This window comes from Triticum dicoccoides, chromosome 2A (assembly GCF_002162155.2).
Source record: "Triticum dicoccoides isolate Atlit2015 ecotype Zavitan chromosome 2A, WEW_v2.0, whole genome shotgun sequence".
NCBI lineage: Eukaryota > Viridiplantae > Streptophyta > Magnoliopsida > Poales > Poaceae > Triticum > Triticum dicoccoides.
In genome coordinates this window covers 79,900,026-79,926,354 of record NC_041382.1, presented here as the reverse complement: position 1 = coordinate 79,926,354, position 26,329 = coordinate 79,900,026, and the positions used below count along the sequence as shown (strand labels likewise).

Here is a 26,329-nt window from a genome sequence, read left to right as displayed (position 1 = left end):
CGTAATTTCGGTGCTTGATCGGTTGGATCGTGAAGACGTACGACTACTTCCTCTACGTCGTGTCAGAGCTTCCGCAGTCGGTCTGCGTTGGGTACGTAGACAGCACTCTCCCCTCTCGTTGCCATGCATCACATGATCTTGCGTGTGCGTAGGAAATTTTTTGAAATTACTACGAAACCCAACATCCGGAACTCCTCGTGACGTCCGGGATCTCATCCAGGACTCCGAACAACATTCGGGTTACTGCATATACATATCCCTACAACCCTAGCGTCACCGAACCTTAAGTGTGTAGACCCTACGGGTTCGGGAGATATGTAGACATGACCGAGACGACTCTCCGGTCAATAACCAACAGTGGGATCTGGATACCCATGATGGCTCCCACATACTCCACGATGATCTCATCGGATGAACCATGATGTCGAGGATTCAAGCAACCCCGTATGCAATTCCCTTTGCCAATCGGTATGTTACTTGCCCGAGATTCGATCGTCGGTATCCCAATACCTCGTTCAATCTCGTTACCGGCAAGTCACTTTACTCGTACCGTAATGCATGATCCCGTGACCAGACACTTGGTCACTTTGAGCTCATTATGATGATGCATTACCGAGTGGGCCCAGTGATACCTCTCCATCATACGGAGTGACAAATCCCAGTCTCGATCCGTGTCAACCCAACAGACACTTTCGGAGATACCTGTAGTGCACCTTTATAGTCACCCAGTTACGTTGTGATGTTTGGTACACCCAAAGCACTCCTACGGTATCCGAGAGTTACACGATCTCATGGTCAAAGGAAAAGACACTTGACATTGGAAAAGCTCTAGCAAACGAACTACACGATCTTGCGCTATGCTTAGGATTGGGTCTTGTCCATCACATCATTCTCCTAATGATGTGATCTCGTTATCAATGACATCCAATGTCCATAGTCAGGAAATCATGACTATCTGTTGATCAATGAGCTAGTCAACTAGAGGCTTACTAGGGACATGTTGGTGTCTATTATTCACACATGTATTACGATTTCCGGATAATACAATTATAGCATGAATAAAGACATCAACAAGGAAATATAATAATAATGCTTTTATTATTGCCTCTAGGGCATATTTCCAACAGCATAATAGTAGTATCATAGATGGCTTCATTTATTTTTTTCTTGGAAAGCGCTATGTTACAGTAACATATTATGTTACCACCTCTTATTAATTACTTGCCACATAAGCAGAATTTTCTCGAAGTGCGCTATGTTATCATCTTAGGTTGTGCACCGTGACCAAGGCGGAGGGGAAAACGAGAGAACTTAATGTCTTTTTGCTAATTAATAGCATTGCATGCAATGAACTAACCACTGCATGTCATGTTTGTTAGTCTCAAGTCATTAAAAGCATGCACGACCCACATCTCTTATTGGTTGATACGTCATGAAACAAGAAACGAGAAGGGAGTTAATTACTGTGCCTAAGTGTTTTCGGTTTATTTCGTTTTTGTAAGGTGACTTACACACCTAGACAGAGGGAGTAGTTAAGTTACTCCCACTATGACTAGCCTAATATGTTACCATCACATAGCGTTTTCCAATGCAAAATGAGTCTACAAAGTAATAAATGAAGACATGTAGTACTATGTTATCACATATATGACACTACCCACTATGAAGGCACTAGTAACATAGACTAGTAACTAGTCTATGTTACTCTCCACTATGACCAGCCAAAGTCGAGGCACGGATACCAACGAGGGTCTGGTTGTGTCTATACTTGGACAACTCATCCGACTGCATGCCCACCAGGCAGACGAAGCTCGTGTCGTAGTGGTGCTGTGTGCGGCCCGCACATTAACCAAAACCTCGCGCCTCTATCTTAGCCTCCACGTTTTAAACTTCTCAATCTCAAGGCCAAGGAGCAACGTGAAATCTATGATAGAGCCAATCGGATGGTTGAGAACACTACAATTCGTAGCTACAGATGCGTGTGTAAAACAGGACGAGTGCATGCGTGCACCTCTTCTCTTCCTGTATAACGTAGACCTAGGGAGCAGCGATGGTGCATGCGAGAAGTCTCGAGAGATAGGTGTAAAGACTAGTCTATAGCTCGCCACGAGGCTATTCCTGTCGAACGCCAAGCATAAGATATGTATCCGACGGTGCCAGTTTTTGCACGTACACAGCAGTAGAAAAAGAACTAGTACCATGGCATATGCTACACCACGGCCGAGAACACGTGCCCACGTTACGCCATCCGGGGATAGTGTCGCACTTCAAAACTAGAACCATCAATAAATTTTGAGTGTGTCTCGTCACATTCCAAATTACTACTACTACCACGCTATATTTAATTAAAAATCTGTTCACACTGATCACAACCTAAACGGTTTCCCACTTAGGAGCGTATTAGTAGTACTTGGTTATAAATACTACTATGCCAAGATGACTGCACATTCCTCCTCAACTCCTCATCCACAAAAAACAATCAATCCATGGCCAGCGTGAGTTCTGGGTCGAGAGATTTCCACCAGGGAGAGGCGAGCATGGAAGATGAAGCACGAGAGATGTCCCGCCTCACCGCGAAAGCAGCCGACTTGTCCATCCGCGCACCAGTAGCAGCACAGAGGTCCCGCCGCGCCGCCGAAGCAGCACGGAGGTCCCACCGCATCGTCGATGTAGCTGACTGGTCCGGCCACGTCGCGGAAGCAGCAGAGATGTCCCGCCGCGGCGTCGAAGTAGCGCGGAGGTCCCGCCGCGCCACGGAGGCCTGGGAAAATTTCTCGCGGGCAGGCGAGGACTGTTACAAGCGCATGCATGCGATGGTCCATAGCCAGATGGATCAGATCTCCGGCTGGGCGAGGTTGCAGGACGAGGCTACTAGCGTCATCTGGCAACTAGGGGAGGGCAATGCGAAGCTCCGGGGCGAGCGCGACCTGTTGAGGGCGAAGATCGCCGAAAGGGCGAAGAAGGTTGAGGAGACCGCTGCCTTGTTGCAGAGGACGGGCATCATCGTCAAGAAACTTATGGACGAGAATGCCATGCTCCGCATTGAGGGCAACAGGCTGGTGGAGGAATCCATGGATGCTGCCAAGCAGCGTATTAAGGACATGAAACTGATGAAAGAGATCATCGCCCGCCACAAGAACTAGTCTCCGCGACCTGCAGTGCATAAAGAAAGTAGAGATCAGCGAGCCAAATCGTTGTATGCGTCTTCCTTTTTTTGCTTGTGTATTTCGGGCGTAGCCGCATGTGGCTTTTCTAGTTATCTTCCTAATTATGTAAGACAATTATTATCCACTCTCATCGTCCTTATATATATTCATCAGTCTTGCTATAAGTCACAGTAGATGCTATATAGGTTCGTCGGATCTTACATCAAGATCCGTGCACAATTTTCTTTTCAGATTTTCCTTTTTCTCTCTTAAATCTCAGTCGAGTGAGACATTTCCACACCATTAAATAGAGGCTTGGGCGCCATTAATGGAGACCTTGGGAGAGAGGTGGACGGCAGATGGAGGTCAAAGGGCTCTCCTCCTGATAAGCATGCGCAGGGGTCTGATCGCACGCCTCCCGTACTCAAATAGCTAGCCTGCACAGCACCTCCTAGCTAATAAAAAAGGGGACGCGTGGCGACACGTAAATGGTAAATAGAACGCTCACGGTTTCAATAATACTTGTGTTTCCGATTGTAACGTGACAACACTAGTTACAAAATGACTTTGTTGATTGTTAATGTGTGCGCCTTCGCAAATCGGACAGCAAAATTACCACAGCATGTTGGTGCCATGTCATGACACCAAGCCAAGTTTCATGATTTTCACGCGTGTTTCGGATTTACAGAAATTAAAAAACCAAGTTTCTCAATATTTCCAGCCGAGCCACGATGCCCAGATGTTTGAATTTCATTCCCATTTCTTGCATGGGACCTAGAAATTTACACAAGGACACACATGTGATTTTTCAACCAGCTTTGGTGCAGTTGAGCATGTGCTTGTATTTCAAATTTGAATTATGCACACAAAGGTGGCATGTTCCCTCTCAGAACCATGAGCCTTTTTGAGAGAAGCTCCGGTTTGCAAGAAACTTATACCAAAACTTGTTCCTATTATGCCAATTTTTTAATCACAACTTGGTAGTACCATGACATGACACCATGCCAAGTTTCATGATTTTCAGGCGTGTTTTAGATTTACAAAAAATTTAAAACCAAGCTTCTCAATGTTCTTGGCCGAGCCACGATGCCCAGATGTTTGAAATTCATTCTCATTTCTTGCATGGGACCTAGAAATTCACCCGAGGACACACATGTGATTTTTCAACCAACTTTGATGCACGGGAGCATGTGCTTGTAGTTCAAATTTGAATTATGCATATTAAATGACTAGAAACTCAATTAATGTATAAAAATGCCAAATGAACCAAGAATAATTCCAAAATTTAATAGGGCACTCATGTAGTTCTATGTTGCCTCTGTAAAGAAACTCAAGGGGGCAGCGTATATTGTTTCGCACTCAAAGGCGACACGTTCCCTCTTAGAACCACGAGCCTTCTTGAGAGAAGCTCCGGTTTGCAAGAAGCTTATACCAAAATTTGTTCCTATTTGGCCATTTTTTTACCAGGGCATGGTAGTACCATGACATGACACCATGCCAAGTTTCATGATTTTCAGGCGTGTTTTGGATTTACAAGAAATTTAAAACCAAGTTTCTCAATGTTCTCGTCCAAGCCACGATGCCCAGATGTTTGAATTTCATTCGCATTTCTTGCATGGGACCTAGAAATTCACCCAAGGACACACATGTGATTTTTCAACCAACTTTGGTGCACGGGAGCATGTGTTTGTAGTTCAAATTTGAATTATGCACATTAAATGACCAGAAACTCAACTAATGTATAAAAAAGGCCAAACGAACCTGGAATAATTCCAAAATTTAACAGGGCACTCATGTAGTTCTACGTTGCCTCTGTAAAGAAACTCAAGGGGGGCGGCATATATTGTTTCGCACTCAAAGGTGACATGTTCCCTCTCAGAACCACAAGCCTTCTTGAGAGAAGCTCCAATCTGCAAGAAGTTTATACCAAACTTTGTTCCTATTCGGCCTTTTTTTACCAGGGCATGGTAGTACCATGACATGACACCATGCCAAGTTTCATGATTTTCTGGCATGTTTTGGATTTACAAGAATTTTAAAACCAAGTTTCTCAATGTTCTCGGCCAAGCCACGATGCCCAGATGTTTGAATTTCATTCCCATTTCTTGCATGGGACCTAGAAATTCACCCAAGGACACACATGTGATTTTTCAACCAACTTTGGTGCACGGGAGCATGTGTTTGTAGTTCAAATTTGAATTGTGCACATTAAATGTCCAGAAACTCAATTAATGTATAAAAAAGGCCAAACGAACCCGGAATAGTTCCAAAATTTAACAGGGCACTCATGTAGTTCTATGTTGCCTATGTAAAGAAACTCAAGGGGGGCAGCGTATATCATTTCACACTCAAAGGTGACACGTTCCCTCTCAAAAGCACGAGCCTTCTTGAGAGAAGCTCCGGTTTGCATGAAGATTATACCAAATCTTGTTCCAAATCGGCCCAATTTTTTACCACAACATGTTAGTGCCATGACATGACACCATGCCAAGTTTCATGATTTCCAGACGAGTTTTGGATTTACATGAATTTGAAAACCAAGTTTCTCGATGTTCTCGGCCAAGTCACGACGCCCAGATGTTTGAATTTCATTCCCATTTCTTGCATGGGACCTAGAAATTCACCCAAGGACACACATGTGATTTTTCAACCAACTTTGGTGCACCGGAACATGTGCTTGCAGTTCAAATTTTTATTATGCACATTAAATGTCCAGAAACTCAATTAATGTATAAAAAAGGCCAAACAAACCCGGAATAATTCCAAAATTTAACAGGGCACTCATATAGTTTTGTGTTGCCTCTGTAAAGAAAATCTGGGGGGAGGCAGCGTATATTGTTTCGCACACAAAGGTGACATGTTCCCTCTCGGAACCACGAGGCTTGTTGAGAGAATCTCCTGTTTTGCAAGAAGCTTACACCAAAACTTGTCCTAATTCAGCAAAGAATTATATACATATGAAAACAGGGTTTTGATTATCCCGAACATCTCGCCACCTAGACCAATGTACTCTGATTTGAATTCAACATAAAATGGATACAAATATTTGAATTGGAGATCGTATGTTACATGTAGTTTATAGTGAAATATGATTACTGCTATATGCATGTTTTATTATCAAGATAATATTTAAATGATTGTATAACTTGACAACAATCGTATTCAAATAAGGAAAATTGATTCAAATTTAGTCCATATGGTAGACGACAATATATATGTTCATAGGGTGGAGTAAAATGATCATATATGATGGAAGATCAAATTATAGGACTACATCCATTATAAACCGCAAGGTCACCTAACAATATATTCGAATTCAACATAACGTGGATTCAAAAATTGAAATTCGAGATCCTGGCATTTGTAATCATATAAAAAGGGACATGCCTCTTTCTTTTGGTGGGAATTGATTTGTTTTTTGTTGTTGTTGAGGGAAGTGTGAATCGATTTAGCACTGTACAGGGTAATCTTGTTCTCCCAAATTTTTTTACATTTTTCTTATAGTTTTTTCAATGACATTTATAGTAATACAGTAAAAGGGGACATGCCTCTCTTGTGTCTTGTATGACTTGTTTTTTTGTACATGTTAAGTTTGTTCTGCCGAACAAGGAATCCGCGCCTTGTTATCCCAAAAATTTAAGCTCGAGTATCTTTTGTCTCATCTGCTTGGAAACTCCCGCCTCTTCAACCCGCGCGCGCCTTGTTATCCCAAAATTTCGATGCACGCAAAAACTCCCTCCTCATCCGAAATCAGTCCTGCAGCCCAGACACACGAAATCCCCTTCTACCCCTTAGCCAAAAATGCCGGCTCGACGCCGTGGTGTCAAAACCGATGGGGGTACGCTGGTAACTTACCCTACATTTCGGACAAGCGCGTCCCTAAGCCATGGCTCCCCCTACCTTCCCCTTCGAACGTTGTAGAAACCACTAGAAGAAAAAACAACCCTAGAGCTAGATTAACCAATGCCTGCGGCTGGCAGAGTGCCCGTAAACGCCAGGTCGCGCTGATTGATTGCGTCTAGGGCTAGAGCCGCCACCTCGCGATGCGTCAACCTTAGTCCCGTGAACACCCGCCTATTACTCTCCTTCCAAATGGACCATATCGTGCAGATGATTCTTCCACTGCGCCTCTTGCGCACTTGATTGGGCTGTGAAATGAGAGTTTTGTCCCACCAGTCGGACACATTTCCTGGCTCGGGGAGGAAGCCCGAGATAGGAACGCCTTCGTTAGTCCAGGTGTTCACCTGGTTCCAGACCGCAACCGTGAAGGGGCAATCTTTGCAGAGGTGGATTGCTGTTTCAGGCTGTTCGAGACAAAGCAAGCATCTGGGATCATGAGGCCAACCCCTCACAGCCAGCATATCCGCAGTGAGGATCCTTCCGTGTAGAGCAAGCCAAGCAAAGAACTTGCACTTGGGCTCAGCGTTTGCAGACCAGACCTTGGTTGTGTCGAAACGAGGGTAGGAGCCAAGGAACTGCGCGCCGTAGGCAGAGGCGGCTGAGTATGTCCCCGAGGTGGTTAAGTTCCAGTGGATGGTGTCATCTTGGTCAGGGAGGAGGGTGATTTGACTAATGAGACTCGAGAGAGACACGAATTCACCCAGCTGCTGAATGGACTGCAGCCTAGCCACCGCCCTGATCCAATTCTCGTTCATGAGCTCGTTTTGCACCGATCTGTTCTTTCTTGAGGCAATCTTGTAGAGCTGCGGAGCAAGAAGCTTGAGTGGACCGTCACCTGTCTAGTTGTCATTCCAGAATAGCGCCTTCTTCCCATTACCCAGCGTAATCGAGGTACATGCGCGGAAAAGTCTCATATTTGATACGTCACACGGCAGCTCCGATCCCACCCATGGCCTTTCTGGGTTAGTCCATAGCAGCCAAGGCCACCGGAGGCGCAGGGCGCGGCTAAATCTCTCCAGGTCCATGATCCCAAGGCCGCCCAGATGCTTTGGACGGCAAACGGTCTTCCAGTTAACAAGGGAGTGGCCTCCCGAAGTCTGAGCTTGGTCCTCTTTTTGCCAGATGAAGGCTCGGATGATTTTGTCGATCTTTCTAAGCGTCCCCTTTGACAGGTTGAGAGTTGTGATGTGGAAGGTGGCCATGGCCGTGAGGACCGACTGAGCGACTGGCACCCTGCCAGGCTTGTTGAGAAGCTTTCCTTTCCATCCTGGTAGTCTGCCTGCGAACCTATCGATGAAGGGCTGCAGATCAACCCCTTTAAGGCGGCGAAAATGCAGGGGTAGCCCTAAGTAGCGTCCCGGGAAGGAGGCGGTCTTGGCAGGGAAGGCTGATAGCACATCTTGGAGGTCAATGCCGGCACATCTGATCGGGAAGACCTTGGTTTTGCTCAAGTTTGTGATCAGTCCGCTAGCCTCCCCGAAGGTCTTCAGTATTGCAGAAATCGCGTGGAGCTCATCCTTGTCTGGGTTCGCGAAGATGCCCGCATCGTCAGCATAAAGGGAGATCCTACATCTAGCCGTCCTTGCACAAATGGGTTTGAGGATGCCGCGTCGGGAGGCGAGATGTAGGATCTGTTGGAGAGGGTCAATGGCGAGGATGAAGAGCATCGGAGATACCGGATCGCCCTGACGGAGGCCCTTTGCATGCCTGAACGTCTTGTCGGGGTTTCCGTTAAGCAGAATCTTTGAAGCAGTGGCATTTCTACAAATGTGTGCAACACCTTTGCCGTGTCACCCTGATGCTCTCACCGATTTGGAAACTCGATATGGTGGCGCCTGCCGTGCTGCACAGCACATGCTGCATAGACGACACATGAAGCAGTCGTGAAGTAGCGAAAATGCATAGGAGCTCTTGGGTGCTACGCCCCCTTATATTCAAAAATAATTTAGTATTCAAAAAAAGTCAAAAAATTCCGGAACTTTTTATGGAATCAAACATGACCAAGTATTGCACTCGTATAAAAAGCTTAAACATGGAATGGCTTTTATTGTATCCAGGGTTAAAGATATCCGAAAAAATACTAGATACAAGTACTATTCATGCTATATTGTCATCATAAATTTGTCTTTTTTCCCTGAAGTCAACGAGAATCATTCCTTGGCCAAACTTTTTATATGAGTACAATACCTAGTCATATTTGGTTCAAAAATATATCCATAATTTTTTTGACTTTTTCCAAATTATTAATTTATTTTTGAATATAGGGGGTGTAGCACCCGAGTGCTCCTAATCCGCTTCCCGTGAAGTAGTTTCTATTGAGCTTAGCACTTGACATTTTTGACTTGGAAGCACATTAAAATTTAGAGTATAGTCTGAAGTTTGGATTAACTCTGTGCATTCGGTTTATATGCTATTAATACTTTGATAAATATGGTATGAAATTAAGATACAGTTCAATTTTGATATATACCAAGTTATCTCGGTATGATTTTCGTATATACCACATTAATTAAAGCCGATGCGAATTTAAAAATGACATAATAAATAATTTACAAATTTATGACTCAAAGCACATACTTTATTTATACAACAATATAAAACTATATATAAGCATCTATGTGTCGGAGTAAATAGCCATGGGTAGCCTAGCCGGCTTCCCCTGGCCCTTCTGAAAAAATTACGAGCCCGTCTGGCTCTCAAAAATCCAAGACATGGGGCCGCCTTCCTCTTGCTGGCTGTCATCCAGGCCTGCTTTCGGAAGGCGGCCCGACTTTAGCCCTCATGAAGAAAGCCATGGGAGGGCCGACTTTGAGAAGCCGGCCGCGAGAAGGCCGACTCCAAGAAGCCGGCTCCCATAAAGCGGTCGAGACCGTACCCTCAAAGTTTGCATCCACCTAGCGACGATGTGACGGGGCGTGGCTACAGTGAAGCCTGCCACCCCCGAATCCTGGAGCACGCCTGGCGTAGTGCGCCGTACGGAGTGGGCATGACCCGTCCGGCGTGGCACTGTTGCCATGTTGACCCTGGTGTCACCCACGACGGGCCGCCAGCGTGGCCCACAAATGGTGGGCCCTTTCGGGCAGAGAGACACCCGAAGGCGGTCACGCCTCCTCCCAGTCGGCCCAAGACAGAGCCGGCTCCTCGCAGCCGGCTTGCCGCCTCCCTCGAAGGAGACGCCACATTAAAGAGACAAGACACGGTGAGGCTACAGCGATCGCCCGACGGGCGGCGGCACTGTAGCCGCGCCTACCACGACGAAGCCCACGTCACCCAGATGGAGCAAGAGTAACCAGCCGCCGACCAGGTCCTGGACAGTGGGGCCTGCCTGTCGACCAAGGGGCCGGCAGCCGGCGGGACCCACCAGCCAGCGGGCCCCAGCAGCCGGCGCAGAAGCCGGCGAGCGCAGTCACAGACGGCTGGGCCCCGCGCCCAGTCGGATTACCATTGTACCCCCGGGGGGTAGGCCTATATAAACCCCCCGGGGCACCCATGCAAAGGGTTCGACCCCCTGCTAGTTCAAGACACCACACAAGGAGAAGAAGCAAGCTAGCCGTGCCCTTCTTTCTCCTCCCACCGAATAGCTCAAGGAGCATTTGTAGTTACTTGTCCATCTAGTGATCATGCGGAGACCCCGCAGAGCAACAGTAGGGGTGTTATCTCCACGGAGAGCCCCGAAGCTGGGTAAGATTCGCCGGCGTGCATGTCTTCGCCTTATCCCTTTTCCAGGCACCGGCGACGTCTTACTGGCTCCCACAATGATAAGCCACCCGTTGGCATATGTCGCACCTACCACCCGACATTTGGCGCCCATCGTGGGGCCAGGTGCACCGTCGTCCGGAGACCTGTTCTGGACGGGAACCCTCTTCCTCCCCCGCGAGCGTAGCCAGCCTGGCACGCCCGATGGCGCTTGCCACGACGCGCTGCAAGGCGTCACCAACGCCTGCGCAGCGAGCAGCCTCTCCATTCTCCTGGGCGAGACCCTCATCTCCGACGAGCTCGCCTCCGATGCGGGCATCGACCACCTCGCCAACCTCCTCGGCCAGCTCCATGTCTCCAGCGAACCCGCTGTGGATCTGGAGTCGGTTGGCTCCACCGACCCGATGCCTGTCTACTCCGACACGGCCTCGTTCGACACCTTCCCCACCAACGTCGCAATCTACAACGACCCGCTTCCCCGAGCCGGTGGCTGCGACACTGTCACCACCGAGGTGATGGTCATCGGCCACGACGGCGCTGCTGACGAGAGCGCCCACGACGCCCCGCACGCGGCGGCCCACGACTTGTCCACCCCCCTCCCGGCTGATGCCGACGACGAAGCACTAGAGTCGCGCCGCCTCACCCTCCTCGCAGAGGGCTGGAGGCTGGCTTCCGTGAGACGTCTCACTGAGGCCTACCAGCGCGAAGCTGACCGCGCCACCTTCGGCACGCCAGCCCCAGGCGGGCCAAGCCGGGCCGGCATTGTCAAGCAACGCGGCGCCGTCATCGCCGACGCGCTGGGGGTCGACCGCCCAGTCTACGCCACTCCACTCGAGAACCTGCGCGCCGCCCAGGCGGCCGTAGACGAGCTGGACGGACCGGGGCCCGAAGAACTTCCCCACTTGACCCGACGCATCCAGCAGCTGATCGATGCAGCCGCGCAGCGGCACGAAGGCGACGCCCGCGCAGAAAGCCCTCCCCCGCACCGAGATCACGGCGCGACGTCCCGGACGCCGACTGTGGGCAGAGACCGTGCGCGACGCGAGAAAGAGCCGGCTGCCAGCCAAAGCCAAACCCGAATCTCCATCGAGCGAGACGCAGACGGCCATCCCCAAGCCATGGAATGGCGGGGAAACCCGCCTCCGCCTCGACCCCGTGGAGAGAGATATCCCACCCCGCCGCCAGTGGTGCACCCGACTCTCAGCGGCCGACTAGGTCGCCGTGAAGGAGTCGGCGAGAACGACGCCCGCCATCGAATCGACCGCCTGGCGCGATCCCTGGCGCTGGAAGAAGAAGACGATGTCTGTCCGCCTTGCTTCGCCCCCCGCATCCGCGACGAGCCCTTCCCCAAAGGGTTCTCGCTCCCAAGAGACACGCCCAAGTACAATGGCTCCGTGAAGCCGGAAGATTGGTTGATCGACTACTCCACGGCGGTTAGCATAGCCAACGGCAACCGGCACGTTGTCGTGAAGTACGTGCCCCTCATGCTGCAAGGCACGGTGCGGACCTGGCTCAACAGCCTCAAACCACGCAGCATCAACAGCTGACTAGATTTCACCGAAGCTTTCATCCGCAACTTCACTAGCACCTACAAGCGGCCTCCCAAGCCCAGACAGCTCTCCTTGTGCATACAAGGCCCCGCCGAGTCCACTCGCGACTACCTCACGCGTTGGGCCGAGCTCCGCAACTCTTGCGAAGGGGTGCATGAGGTGCAAGCCATAGAATAATTCACAGCCGGATGCCGAGAAGGCACCCTCCTCAAGCACAAGCTCCTCTGCGACGAGCCGACTACCCTCGACGAGCTTCTGGACATAGCGGACAAGTATGCCACCGCCGACTCCTCGATGAAGACCAAGCTTCGGGTAGATGCGTCCGGAAAAGTACTCAACCCGGCGCCCAAGATGCCGGCTAGGGATTCCGGCCGACGCCCACACTCGAACGACCACAAGCGCAAGGGCCCCGCGCCGTCTCCCGCCAGTCGGCAGGTGGCCACAGTTGAAGACGCGCCGCCTGAAGGGCGACCCGCACCCAAGAAGCCCAAGGGCGGCAGGCCGGCTTGGCAGCCGGCCTTCTCCTACGAGCAAACTCTCGACGCCCCGTGCAAGTTCCACAGCGGCGCGAAGCCGTCCAACCACACAACCCGGAAGTGCCATTGGCTCAACCGAATCTCTAAAGGCGAGGGGCTCGCGCCGCCTCCGCCTGCCGGCCCGCCGCCTCCGGCCGCTCGGGCCGCAGTTGGAGCCGTGCATGACGAATTCCCCGACGAGCAAGCAATCTACATCGTCTTTACAAGCCAGCCCGAAGATCGGCGCAGCAGACGCCGAGAGCACCAGGAAGTCAGCGTGATCGCTGCCAACCCCGCCGGACACATGCATTGGTCAGAAAAGCCCATCAGCTGGAGCCGGGCCGACCATCCAGAGGTGATGCCGTCTCCCGGCTCTTATGCATTGGTCCTGGAAGCCACCCCCGCGACGGACAGACGCGCTACCCGCTTCTCTCGTGTGTTGATAGACGGCGGGAGCAGCATCAATATCATGTACCATGACACCCTGGAGAAGCTAAATGTCAAGACGAAGTAGCTCATGCCCACTCGGACAGTGTTTCATGGCATCGTACCCGGCTTGTCCTGCGCCCCCATTGGCAAGATCAAGATCGATGTACTTTTTGGGGACAAGGAGCATTTCCACCGGGAAGCGATCTGGTTTGAAGTAGTGGACCTGGAGATCCCTTACCATGCATTGCTTGGCCGACCTGCCGTGGCCAAATTCATGGCAGTTCCCCACTACGCATACCTCAAGATGAAGATACCAAGCACCAAAGGCGTCATCACCGTAGCCGGCGATTACAAGAAGTCCTCTGAGTTCGCGGCAGCCAGCAACCGGCTGGCCGAGTCCCTGGTGATTGCCGAAGAAAAGAAGATGTTGGACCGAGTCGTGGCCATAGCCGGCAAGCAGTCGGCCGTGTCCCCCGACCCCAAGGAGCATGATGCTCAAGGATCTTTCCAGCCGGCCAAGGAGACGAAGAAGCTACCTCTTGACCCCGAGCACCCAGAGAGGTTTGCCGTCATCGGGGCAAACCTGAACAGCAAATAGGAAGGCGAGCTCGCCGATTTCCTCTCTGAGAATCGGGACATCTTTGCATTGTCCCCCAAGGACATGCCGGATGTTCCGAGGAAATTCGCCGAGCACAAACTACACGTCCGAGAAGACGCAAAGCCAGTCAAACAACCCCTTCGCTGATTGTCGGAGGAGAAACGCAGGATTGTAGGGGAGGAGATAGCCCGGCTTCTGGCAGCCGGCTTCATTATGGAAGTTTTCTTTCCAGAGTGGCTCGCCAACCCGGTCCTCGTGCTAAAGAAGAACAACAAGTGGCGCATGTGTATAGACTACACAAGCCTCAACAAGGCCTGCCCCAAAGATCCCTTTGCCCTGCCAAGGATTGACCAAGTGATAGACTCCACAGCCGGATGCGAGCTGTTGAGTTTCTTGGATGCTTACTCAGACTATCACCAGATAAAGCTGGATCCGGACGACCGCCTGAAGACCGCCTTCATCACGCCATTTGGAGCCTTCTGCTACCTGACTATGACATTCGGCTTAAGAAATGCCGGTGCCACTTTTCAGCGTTGCATGTAGAAGTGCCTCCTCAAGCAACTCGGCAGAAACGCTCACATCTACGTGGACGACATTGTGGTGAAGACGAAGAAGCGCGGCACCTTGCTGGGAGACCTCAAGGAAACGTTTGAGAACCTACGCCGGTTCCAAATCAAGCTCAACCCCGAGAAATGCGTGTTCGGAGTGCCAGCCGGCCAGCTCCTAGGCTTCCTGGTCTCCGAACGCGGCATCGAATGCAACCCGGTGAAGATCAAGGCCATCGAGAGAATGGCGATCCCCACCAAGCTTTGAGACATCCAAAAGTTCACCGGATGCTTGGCCTCCTTGAACCGCTTCATCAGCCGGCTCGAAGAGAAGGCTCTCCCCCTCTACCGCCTCATGAAGAAGAGCACTCACTTCGAGTGGAACGACCAGGCCGACCAAGCTTTTCACGAGCTGAAGAAGATGCTGGCCACGCCGCCTGTCCTGGTGGCGCCGACTAAGAAAGAGCCCATGCTCCTTTACATTGCCGCAACCAGCCGGGTGGTCAGCACCGTCATCGTAGTCCAACGCCCAGAAGAAGGCCGAGCCCAGCCGGTCCAGAGGCCGGTGTATTATTTGAGCGAGGTGTTGTCCGCTTCAAAGCATAACTACCCACACTACCAGAAGATGTGTTACGGCGTGTACTTCACCGCCAAGAAGCTGAAGCCCTACTTTCAAGAGCATCCCGTCACGGTCGTATGCACCGCACCGCTGGCCGAGATCATAGGCAGCCGGGACGCATCCGGCCGGGTGGCGAAATGGGCCATCGAGCTGGCCCCTTACACAATCTTCTACCAGCCCCGCACCGCCATCAAGTCCCAAGCACTGGCCGACTTCCTCGTCGACTGGGCCGAGACCCAGTACCTGCCGCCGGCTCCCAACTCCACCCATTAGTGCATGCACTTTGACGGGTCCAAGATGCGCACCGGCTTGGGAGCCGGAATCGTCCTTACCTCTCCCAAAGGCGACAAGCTCAGATACACGCTTCAAATTCACTTTGCCGCCTCCAACAACGTGGCCGAGTACGAGGCGCTCATACACGGGCTCCGGCTTGCCAAAGAACTCGGCATTCGCCGGATCCTATGTTACGGCGACTCGGACTTGGTGGTTCAGCAATCATCCGGCGACTGGGACGCCAAGGATGCAAATATGGCAAGCTACCGCTTCCTGGTCCAACAACTCAGCGGATACTTTGAAGGATTCGAGTTCCTCCATGTACCGCGAGCCGACAACGAGCCAGCCGATGCCCTGGCTCGAATAGGCTCTATTCGGCAAGCAATACCAACCGGCGTCGCTCTTCAACGCCTCCTCAAGCCATCTATCAAGCCGTCTCCAGAGTCCGATTCCATCTTCGTGCCGCCTGACCCCGACGCGGCCGGGTCCGGCTCGAAGAACCAAGCAGGCGACCCCAAGACTTCCACACCCGGCTCGGGGAATGCCACACCCGGCTCGGGGACTGCGGTAGCCGGCCCGGGGACTGCACCAGCACAACAGCCGGCGGCCGACTCCAGCATTTCACCACCCAGCCCGCCCACCCTGGTGGCAGTAGCCACATTGGCAGTAGGAGAAGTCACGGCTCCGTCATGGGCTCAGTCCATCCTCAACTTCCTAGTAAACCAAGATTTGTCGGCTGACGAAACAGAGGCAAGACAAGTCTAACGTCGAGCCGGAGCATACACAACCGTCAATAGAGAACTAGTCAAGCGCAGTGTCACTGGAGTCCTCCAACGGTGCGTCGAGCAAGAGAAGGGCATTGCAATCCTCAGAGACATTCACCAAGGAGAATGCGGCCACCATGCGGCTTCAAGATCACTCGTCGCCAAAGCTTTCCGCCATGGTTTCTTCTGGCCGACTGCTTCGGATGACGCCAAAGAATTAGTTAAATATTGCAAAGGGTGCCAACTCTTCAGCTCCAAGCAACACATGCCGGCTTCGGCACTCAAGACCATTCCCCTCACCTGGCCCTTCGCCGTTTGGGGACTGGACATGGTGGGCCCATTCAAGACGGCGCGTGGCGGCATGACGCATTTGCTCGTCGCCGTGGACAAATTCACCAAGTGGATTGAGGCAAAGCCGATCAAGAAGCTGAATGGGCCGACTGCTGTGACATTCATCGCAGACATAACAACTCGGTACGGCATGCCACACAGCATCATCACCAACAATGGCACGAATTTTGCCAAAGGAGCCTTGGCACGTTTCTGCGCAGCCCAAGGTATCCGGCTGGACTTAGCGTCCGTAGCCCACCCGCAGTCAAACGGCTAGGTCGAGCGAGCCAACGGCCTCATCCTCTCCGGCATCAAGCCCCGACTGGTCGTACCTCTGGAGCGTTCAGCCGGCTGTTGGCTCGATGAGCTGCCGGTTGTCCTCTGGAGTCTGCGCACTACACCAAACAAGTCAACCGGCTTCACCCCTTTCTTCCTTGTGTATGGTGCCGAGGCGGTCATCCCAACTGACATCGAGTTCGACTCGCCTCAGGTAACCATGTACACGGAGGCGGAGGCGAAGGAAGCACGAGAAGACGACGTCGACCTGCTGGAAGAAAGCCGGCTGTTAGCCCTCAGCCGGTCTGTCATCTACCAGCAGGGCCTGCGCCGCTACCACAGCCGGAAGGTCAAGCCAAGATCCTTCCAAGAGGGCGATCTTGTGCTCCGGCTGATCCAGCGAACAGCCGGCCAGCACAAGCTCTCGGCCCCTTGGGAGGGCCCCTTTGTCATCAGCAGAGCCTTAGGCAACGACTCCTACTACCTGATCGACGCACAGAAGCCGAAGGCACGAAAGAGAGATGACTCCGGCAAGGAGTCGGAACGACCATGGAACGCCAACCTCCTTCGAAGATTTTACAGTTGAAATACAGTATGTATCACGCTAACTTTTGTACTAAGTTCGAGACAATAGGCCCCCCGGGGAGGGCTCGGGGACTGCCATCTTTTATCTATGAATGAAAAGTATCATGCTTATGACCTTGTCATTTCATTTACTTGTTCTGTCCGGCACCGGGTTCGACTAGTCGGCTCGGGGACTGGCCGACTGGAGTTATATTAGAAGTCCTACCCGCAGTCAGACAAGTAGTGTGCCGGCTCCCAAGCCTTCTCTTGCCAAAAGTCGCAGTTCGAAGAACCGGCTGTCCGGCTGGCAAGAGTTAAAGGCAGGAACGGACGCCCACACGAAAAACGGCTAGGGACTAACGGGCTAATATAACAAAAGCCGGTTTTTCTCCCACCGCCGACTGGCTACCAGAGTAGCCGGCCAGCCGGTTTCCATTCACTTCACTTCAATCCAAGAAAGCTCGAGTACTTGCCTCCCCAAAGAGGGAAGGCGGCAAAGGAAAAAGCCTAAGGATAAAAAGCATACGCGAATGGAAACCAAACATGCACATAATAATATTTACATAAAAGACCTCCAAGAGGCCAGCATTCAACATAGTTTGGATACACCCCCAGTGGGTGGAACTGCGAAAACTTAATAAAGATTGTTCAAAAGGCAACAAGCAGGAAAAATAAGGACGGCAGGTCAAGCCGGCGGAGCGACCAACGAGCCGGGCTGGTCGGTGGAGACGGTTGTGCCGGCTGAAGGAGCGGCCGGCTGGCGAACCTCGGCTTGATCACCGCCTCCCACAGAGGGCGCGCTTCCACGCGCCTCGTTGCTGGAGGCACGGTCAGCTTGAGGCCGGCCGGTTGTTCCACTAGCCGGCTCGACGTCTTCGCCGTCCTCTTCTTCGTCATCCTCGCCCTCGTCGCTGGAGGCGATCTCCTCGGTCGAGTCTTCGCCCAACGCCGGGTCCAGCCCGAACCACTCCTCCGGCTGGGCAATGTCGTCATCATTGATTTCAGGTGCAAAGACACTGATGTCGGTGCACTCGGCGATCGTCAAAGCATGCTGGGCGATAGCCGGCCGAACCTCCTCCAGCTCCGCGTAGGCCTCCAGCCGCCAAGTGCGCAGCTGGTCCAGGTTCAGCCCTGGGTACCAAGCCCGAACGAACTCCAATGCCCGCCTGGCTCCAAGACGGGCTGTCGACACCTTCCAAGCTTCAAAGCGACCGACTGCGACCTCCAGCCAGTCGGCCGTCCGGCTTGGGGTGCGGGGGATCATCTCGCCGGGCCAGAGGGCGGCCAACACTTGCGCCCCGGCATGTTGGAGCCGGCGAAGCATCCGATGAGCCAGCTACAACCATGCCTAGACAGCCAAGAGCTGCTCCTCAAGCGTCTGGTTCGCGTCCGGCGCGATGTTGGCCCCCGCCTGACGGCGCGCCTCGCGATGGGCCTCGATGCTTTGGGCGGCGAAGGCGGAGTAGCCAGGAAAGTAGTCTGCACAAGAAAATAGGCAGCAGCACAAGTCAAGCCAAAAACCAGGCGCCAAGGGGCAGGAGAGGAGCGAGGAAGGCGGCTTACCGTCGATCAAGTCCTCGATGCGGCCGAAGCCTTCATCCAGTGCTCGCCGGGCCTCAGCCCAGCTCGCCGCCTCGGTCTCAAACTCTACCTTCAGGGCGGCCTCGCTATCCTGCGTTTTCTACAGGGCCGCCTTGTGGCTCTTCTCTTGGTCAGCCAGCTTCTTGGCCAGGCGGTCACGCTCCTGGACCAAGGCAGCGTACTCGGCATCCTTGGTATGAAGGGCGGCCTGCGCTTCGCCGAGCTCCTTCCATAAGTCGGCGTTGGCCCCTGAAGACAAAGAAAAAGAAAAACCAGTAAGGAAAAAGTCGTCAAGGAAGATCCGACCCGACTGCTCAGCAGTCGGCCCGAATCTCGGGGACTACACCCAGTGGGTGCGCTGACGCGCCCCCACAGGAGACAGACAAGATCAAGCACTTACTTCGGCTGTCGGCCAGGTCGTCGGTCCTCCGACCCAACTCCCGAGCCTGGGAGTTGAAGGCGGTAGCACGGGAGTTATGATATTCCTGGAAGTTCAGACAAGAAGCAAAAATAAGGTAGTCGTCAAGAAAGATCCGACCCGACTGCGCAGCAGTCGGCCCGAATTTTGGGGACTACACCCAGTGGGTGCGCTGACGCGCCCCCACGGAAGAAATCAAGAGACCAAAGCGGCCAAGAATGAAAGACTCACCCGGATGGCGGCCCGCGTCGACAGGAACTCCTGGGTGTACTGCTGCAGCAGGGCAGCATGAGCTTGAAGCCGGCTCCGGACCTCTTGAGCCGCCACATTCAGCTCGCCAGTCCCCCCGCTGGGAGTCCACTCGGACGTGGCGGTGCTGGCCGTCTCCAGAGCCTCCACCGACTGACCGGCGCCCGCAACTCGGCGCGACTCCGGCGGAGCGGCGCCTCCCCCTGCGCGCCGACGCGTCACCGGCTCCACCTCGAGGCCGGCTCCGTCCTCCGGCTCACCCCCGGCCGGCTCCTCTGGCGCCGCTGACGATTGGCCGCCTTGGCCCGCTCTGGTTGGCGCTGCCGGCGGCGCTCTCCTCACGAAGGCCACGGGGTCCTCCCTCCTCTCCATCAGCGGCGGGTCTTGGACGATTTCCTCCGCCAAGGGCAATGGGGTGTCAGGGGCCACGGCTCGGAGGGGAATGGCGAGCAGCGGAGGCTGGTTGCGCGAACCCTCCGCCTCTGTCTCCGCGGTCGCCGCCTCTGCCTGGGCCTTGGCTGCCGCGTCGGCCTGCTCCCTCGCCGCCTGGGCGGCCGCTTTTTCCGCCGCCTCGCGCTCCTCCCGCGCCTCACGGGCGTTCCGCTCTGTGGCCTCCCTAAGGTCGGCACGGGGGTCCACGCGGCGGGAGCTCGAAGACCCTCCAGTCGGCCCAACTACGGAGGCGCCCGGACCCCGCTCAAGGGAAAGCGGCGCCCTGTCCAGCAAGCGGGAAAAAGTTAAGAAGAATGTTCGAACAAGAAGAGAATGATGAAGAGCATGCGACAAGGCAGTCGACGACTTATGCTGAGACCGCCTGAGGCTGCTTCACCGCCTTGCGGAAGCGAGCCGCTTTCGCGGCCGCCTCATCTCGTTTGGTCGCCGCGGTGGAGGCTTTGGACTTCTTCGGCCGACTACCGAAGAGGATTGACGCGGCCCGGCGCTTCTGTGCGCCGCCACTGGCAGCCGGCACGACGGACGAACCCGCGCCTTGATGGTCGGCCGCCGGCTGGCGACGCGGGGCGACTTCGGCTTCGGCGTCATCCGGCCAGTCCTCGAAGCTGGCGGTGAGCCTTGTACCTCCGGGCTCGGCGTCGTCCCCCACGACGGCGTCTTCCATGGCGGCCGCCCCCAAATCCGGGTCGTCGACGTCGTCCGCCGTGCGGTCGGGGGTGTACTCGCGCTCTATCCCTGCTGCCCCGGTCGTCGGCGGAAGAAGGGGGTTCTGCTAAGAAGAACCAACCAATCATAAGCTGGCCATCATAAAGCCGGCTACCAGCACAAAAAAGAAAGAGAGGAAAGCTTACCACGGGCGGAGGGTTGGCGCGAGAATACGGCGCCTTGTCGTATCGCCAGTCCTCGGCGAGCTTGCAATTGGAGATATAATTCACCATGTACGACACCTCCGCATGAGGCATCTCCCTGGTGCTCAGCCGGCTTGGATCGAAGCGGCCGCTCATCTGACACATCATGTGGGGCCGGCTTTGGAGAGGAGATATCCGGCGCTCCACGAAGGCGGCCACCAAGTCGGCCCCGCTCAGACCTTCCGATTGGATCATCACCCGAAGCCGGGAGACGGCAGCGTTCCCGGCCTGAGACAGTGACCGGGACCGGAAACTCCATGAGGGCTGCCTCCCAGACGGCGGGCCGACTACGTAAGCCGGCAGGTTGACGTGGTCTCCTTGCTGGGCGACGTTCTTCACGTAGAAGTACGACTTCTGCCAGATCTTCACCGACTGGATCAGGGGGATGGGCGGGAACGGGTTGTTCTCGCCCGCCCTCCTCATGGCGATGAAGGCCTTGCAGGGGGGCGGGCACGCCTGCGACGACGGTGCTGAGTTTGCTCTGGAAGAATTCCCCCCAGAGCTCCAGCGTGGGGAGCAGCCCCAAGAAACCTTCGCAGAGAGAGACGAAGGCCGACAGCAGCATCACCGCGTTGGGCGTGAGGTGATGCGGCTGAAGATTGTAGAACTCGAGGAAGGAGCGCAGGAACCCGCTCGCCGGAAGGCCGAAGCCGCGCAGGAAGTGCGAGCGGAAGACGACCCGCTCGCCCTCCTTCGGTGCCGGCGAGACCTCCGTCTCCGGCGCCAGGCGGACCCGCACGAGGTTGGCGTCGGGCAGGCGCCGAGTCTGACGGAGGAACTCAACATGGTCCTCGTAGACGTTGGAGCCGTCCCACGAGCTCGATAGCGCCATGGGAGCAAGACGATGTGGCGGCGCGGCGGCGCTGAGACGGGAGGCTGCGGCGGCAACGAGAGGAAGAAAGGAGGACGAGAAGGGGCGGAGCGAGAGAGAGCGTGCGAACCTCTGTCGCTCCCCCACCTCCCCCTACTTATAGGCTCGCGTGGCAGAGCCGAGGAGGCGCGGCGTGGGGAAACGTGGGGATCGATCGTGCCCACTCCCCCATGTCCCGCGCTTACTGCGCCTTAACGGTGAAATAAAATCGCCACGAGAAGGTGAGCGGTCCACCTGGCCCGCAGAGGATCAGTGTTCGGGCCGAGGCCTAGGAGTGGCGGGCCCGGGCCTGCGGCAGCGTCCCGTCGCGCGCGTGCGCCGGCAGGGTCTCGCTGCCACGTGGCCCGCGGGAGGGCCCGCGGTCAGCACGCGGGTCGACCACTTCCCCGCCTGCCAGACGCAGGGCTCCCCGAAATCGGCATACACCCGCAAAGCCGGCTCTTCAGGATAGGAAGCTGACCAAGCTTCTCGTCCCTTTGTCCGCCTCGAAGCTCGATCAGCTTCGGGGACTACTGTCGGAGTAAATAGCCATGGGTAGCCTAGCCGGCTTCCCCTGGCCCTTCTGAAAAAATTACGAGCCCGTCCGGCTCTCAAGAATCCAAGACATGGGGCCGCCTTCCCCTTGCTGGCTGTCATCCAGGCCGGCTTTCGGAAGGCGTCCCGACTTTAGCCCTCATGAAGAAAGCCATGGGAGGGCCGACTTCGAGAAGCCGGCCGCGAGAAGGCCGACTCTAAGAAGCCGGCTCCCATAAAGCGGTCGAGACCGTACCCTCAAAGTTTGCATCCACCTAGCGGCGATGTGACGGGGCGTGGCTACAGTGAAGCCTGCCACCCCCGAATCCCGGAGCACGCCTGGCGCAGTGCGCCGTACGGAGTGAGCATGACCCGTCCGGCGCGGCACTGTTGCCATGTTGACCATGGTCTCACCCACGACGGGCCGCCAGCGCGGCCCACAGACGGTGGGCCCTTTCGGGCAGAGAGACACCCGAAGGCGGTCACGCCTCCTCCCAGTCGGCCCAAGACAGAGCCGCCTCCCTCGAAGGAGACGCCCCATTAAGGAGACAAGACGCGGTGAGGCTACAACGATCGCCCGACGGGCAGCGGCACTGTAGCCGCGCCTACCACGACGAAGCCCACGTCACCCAGATGGAGCAACAGTAACCAGCCGCTGACCAGGTCCTGGACAGTGGGGCCTGCCTGTCGACCAAGGGGCCGGCAGCCGGCGGGACCCACCAGACGGCGGGCCCCAGCAGCCGGCGCAAAAGCCGGCGAGCGCAGTCACAGACGGCTGGGCCCCGCGACCAGTCGGATTACCATTGTACCCCCGGGGGGTAGGCCTATATAAACCCTCCGGGGCACCCATGCAAAGGGTTCGACCCCCTGCTAGTTCAAGACACCACACAAGGAGAAGAAGCAAGCTAGCCGTGCCCTTCTTTCTCCTACCACCGAACAGCTCAAGGAGCATTGTGTAGTTACTTGTCCATCTAGTGATCATGCGGAGACCCCGCAGAGCAGCAGTAGGGGTGTTATCTCCACGGAGAGCTCCGAAGCTGGGTAAGATTTGCCGGCGTGCATGTCTTCGCCTCATCCCGTTTCCAGGCACCGGCGACGTCTTACTGGCTCCCCAATGATAAGCCACCCGTTGGCATATGTCGCACCTACCACCCGACACTATGCATGCATGGATGCATGCCTATATGGACGTGGAAAAAAGCAACTATGTTACAAGAAAAAAATGTACGTACTTAGCGGGGAATCTGTCTCCCATAAAAAATTCATTCTTTGTATGGTTGTTCGCTTCAAGAAAAATAAATATATTTTTACTTCGGCTATCCGTTTGGTTTTTGGTATATTTCATAAAAACCAAAATTCATAATGTCATGAAAAGTTCATACCATGCTGAAACCAGAAAACATAAAAACCTTAAAATTGGTTCAGTTCGGTTTTAAAATGCACAGAGTGAGTTCGCATACAAGAAGCCAACAAACTTTATCCATTGGAATTTAACAAACCTTGAAAGCAGATTTTTTTTTGAAAGGTGGCAAACGATCTGCCAAACTGATCACCCAAAGAGAACAAAAGGAAATACAAGCACGAGAGCCGTTGTCGTCGATTGGGTAGGTTTTGGTGCAAGACTCGGAGGTGAAGGAGTCACGTGACCTATGACTGACACACCAGAGTGCAAACTTATGACTAACACATTTTTATTTAGTACTCCCTCTGTCCTATAATATAAGAACGGTTTTTACACTACACTAATGTCAAAAATATTTTTATATTATGGGACGGAGGTAGTAGGTGCCAAATGTTCAAGATAGTTTTCACATGACCTAAAAGTAAAGTGAAAAAATAATACCACAACTAGTCATAAAGATGATTACATGAGCCAATCACATAACCTATGACTGACACACCAGCCAAACAATTCTGAATCATAACTAAAGAGTGGCAAAATTTGGCTTGATTTTGGCAAATCTTGTCAAAGTTAATCGTTATCGTTAGTGTCACATTACAAAGTGTTGACACCTGGACAGATTTCCATGTACCAAAGAGGATCACCCTCATCCTATTATTATTTCTTATTTCTTAAAAGCTCTGCCGCCTTTGCATTAAGGAGAGAAATCAATCCTTATAAAACTCGATTGGCATGAGAGGCTTTTGCTATCCTTAAAAACAATAAAAAGTCATTAAAAATTATAAATCATCCAACGGAAAAACAGAACAATCAAAGATATAGGAGTGTGGTTCTCTAGGAAAAAAGGGGATTTTTTTGTGAATAAAAAAGGGTTTGTCTAACCACTGTGTTTTCGAGAGAGAAATATTCTTTTTTTAGAAGACGACAAAGAATGTTTTGTAGACAAGACAGAGAAATATTCTTTTTTTTAGAAAGAGACAGAGAAATACTCGAAACAGCCAATGAGACCTGACCACGACCTGAAATCGGACTCGCACGGCCCCTACGGGCTACGGCCCTTATATATACTGACAGCCCAAATCCACCGTCTCCAAACCACCCACGCCGACCCGAGTCCACCAAATTCCACAGCGACCCCTCAAAAGAAAATCCACAGCGATCGGGGACGAGCAGCGCCGTACGCACGGAATCGCCGCCGCGTCGCATGGCCAACCACGGCGACCTCTCCCCGCCGGCCGACGGCGGCTCCCAGGAGGTTCGCGCATCCCGCCGATCCCGCATAGTATATGATCTCTGTCGATTAGTTAGGGTTCCACTTCCACTCCCAGGGATTTCGCCACGGGAGAAAGAAAAAAACTTTCTGCATCCGCTCGCTTAATAATTTGTCAAACTCTTAATATTATGATCTTATTTTATTAGCATACTAATATATTCTCCCTGTCTAATTTGTATGGACCAGCTGATTCCAGTCATCTACCAGTCACCATACAGCATGACACCACAGGTACATATGGCTTGTTTGATTGTTTCCCTATTTATTTAGGTTATTTGTTCGTCCTATTTATTTAGGTTAACGGCTGTTTCACCCCGCAAAACTGATAAACAATTAACGACATTCTGTGTGCAGGGTCCTCCATGTTCATGGCTTTTTTACTATAGGCCAGTTCCTCTCGGAGGTTTTCGGGTAATTAGTATTGACTCATTTGGTCTCCTTTTGTGCCTTCACGCTGGGCTATAAATTGTTAACTAAAATCAGTTTCTGACTCTGGCTGATTAAGCAGAGGCCCGTGTACGAAGATGGGACGACAAGGGTGCTATGCTTGAGCCAAATGTTTTCTCCAGACCAGCTAGAAGACGACGAGTACTACCAAAAGTTTTGCCGGAGGATGACGGCGGAAGGACAGAGATCCGGCGGTAAACTCAGGAGGACCGTCGTCCCACGGCCGGACCCCAGCGGCGCTCCGGTCGCCGGAGTTGGCAAGGTACTTGCGTACATGTGTCCTCCTGGTTTTATTTGGTGTGATGAGATGAGACATAGCGAAGAGGGGAATTAATCAACATTTTTGTTGCATTGTAGGTGTTTCTGGAATACGCCGATATCGACAGCGCAGCATATTCCAAGACGATGTTGCATTGGATGTGGTTTGAGGGGAGGCAGGTGTTTGCTGTGTTCTATCCCGAGGACAGGTTTGCTGCTGGGGACTATGATGGATAAAATGGAAATCTTACTTATCTTTATTGTAAGAATTATGTGTCTCAAAGCATAATTAAGCATAATATGTTTAAAGATCTGATTGATCATTAGTGGAATACAATAATATGTAGTATGTTGGAAAGACAGTAATGTTGCACGTACGAATAAGTTACTGGGTTTTACAAAGAGGATTTATTTACCAGCTTGTGATTGGTTAATAGGTGAGGGTGCCGGTCCACCCCCCGGGGAAACTGTAAAATCCCCCTTTTTGCGGGGTGTAAAAATCCCGTATTTGTCCGTACGGTTAGCATTTTTGTTCGAATGTTTACCCACACTGGTAATTGATAGAAGTTCAATCATATAGTTAAATGGCAATCCTAATGTTGATCTATAGAATTAATAGAATTTGCACTATATTATGATTGTGTTGCTCACAACCGCATGTATCAGGGACTCAAATGTGTAGAATCCATTAGAATGTCCTAAGCAGGGCCCTTTTCCAGAAATTCAAGGCCCGATGGAAATAAAAAAAGGC

At 53.1% G+C, this 26,329-nt stretch overlaps 1 protein-coding gene across 1 annotated transcript; it reads left to right on the top strand.

Moving 5' to 3' along the window:
• The first annotated feature begins 24,701 nt into the window (after window positions 1–24,701).
• LOC119359022 (splicing factor U2af large subunit A-like) lies at window positions 24,702–25,996 on the top strand. Its single transcript, XM_037625380.1, has 5 exons — window positions 24,702–24,855; window positions 25,060–25,104; window positions 25,228–25,284; window positions 25,382–25,582; window positions 25,678–25,996. Exons 1-5 carry the CDS (start codon window positions 24,805–24,807, stop codon window positions 25,813–25,815), a joined length of 492 nt encoding a protein of 163 aa, XP_037481277.1. The 5' UTR covers window positions 24,702–24,804; the 3' UTR covers window positions 25,816–25,996.
• Window positions 25,997–26,329: the final 333 nt, after the last annotated feature.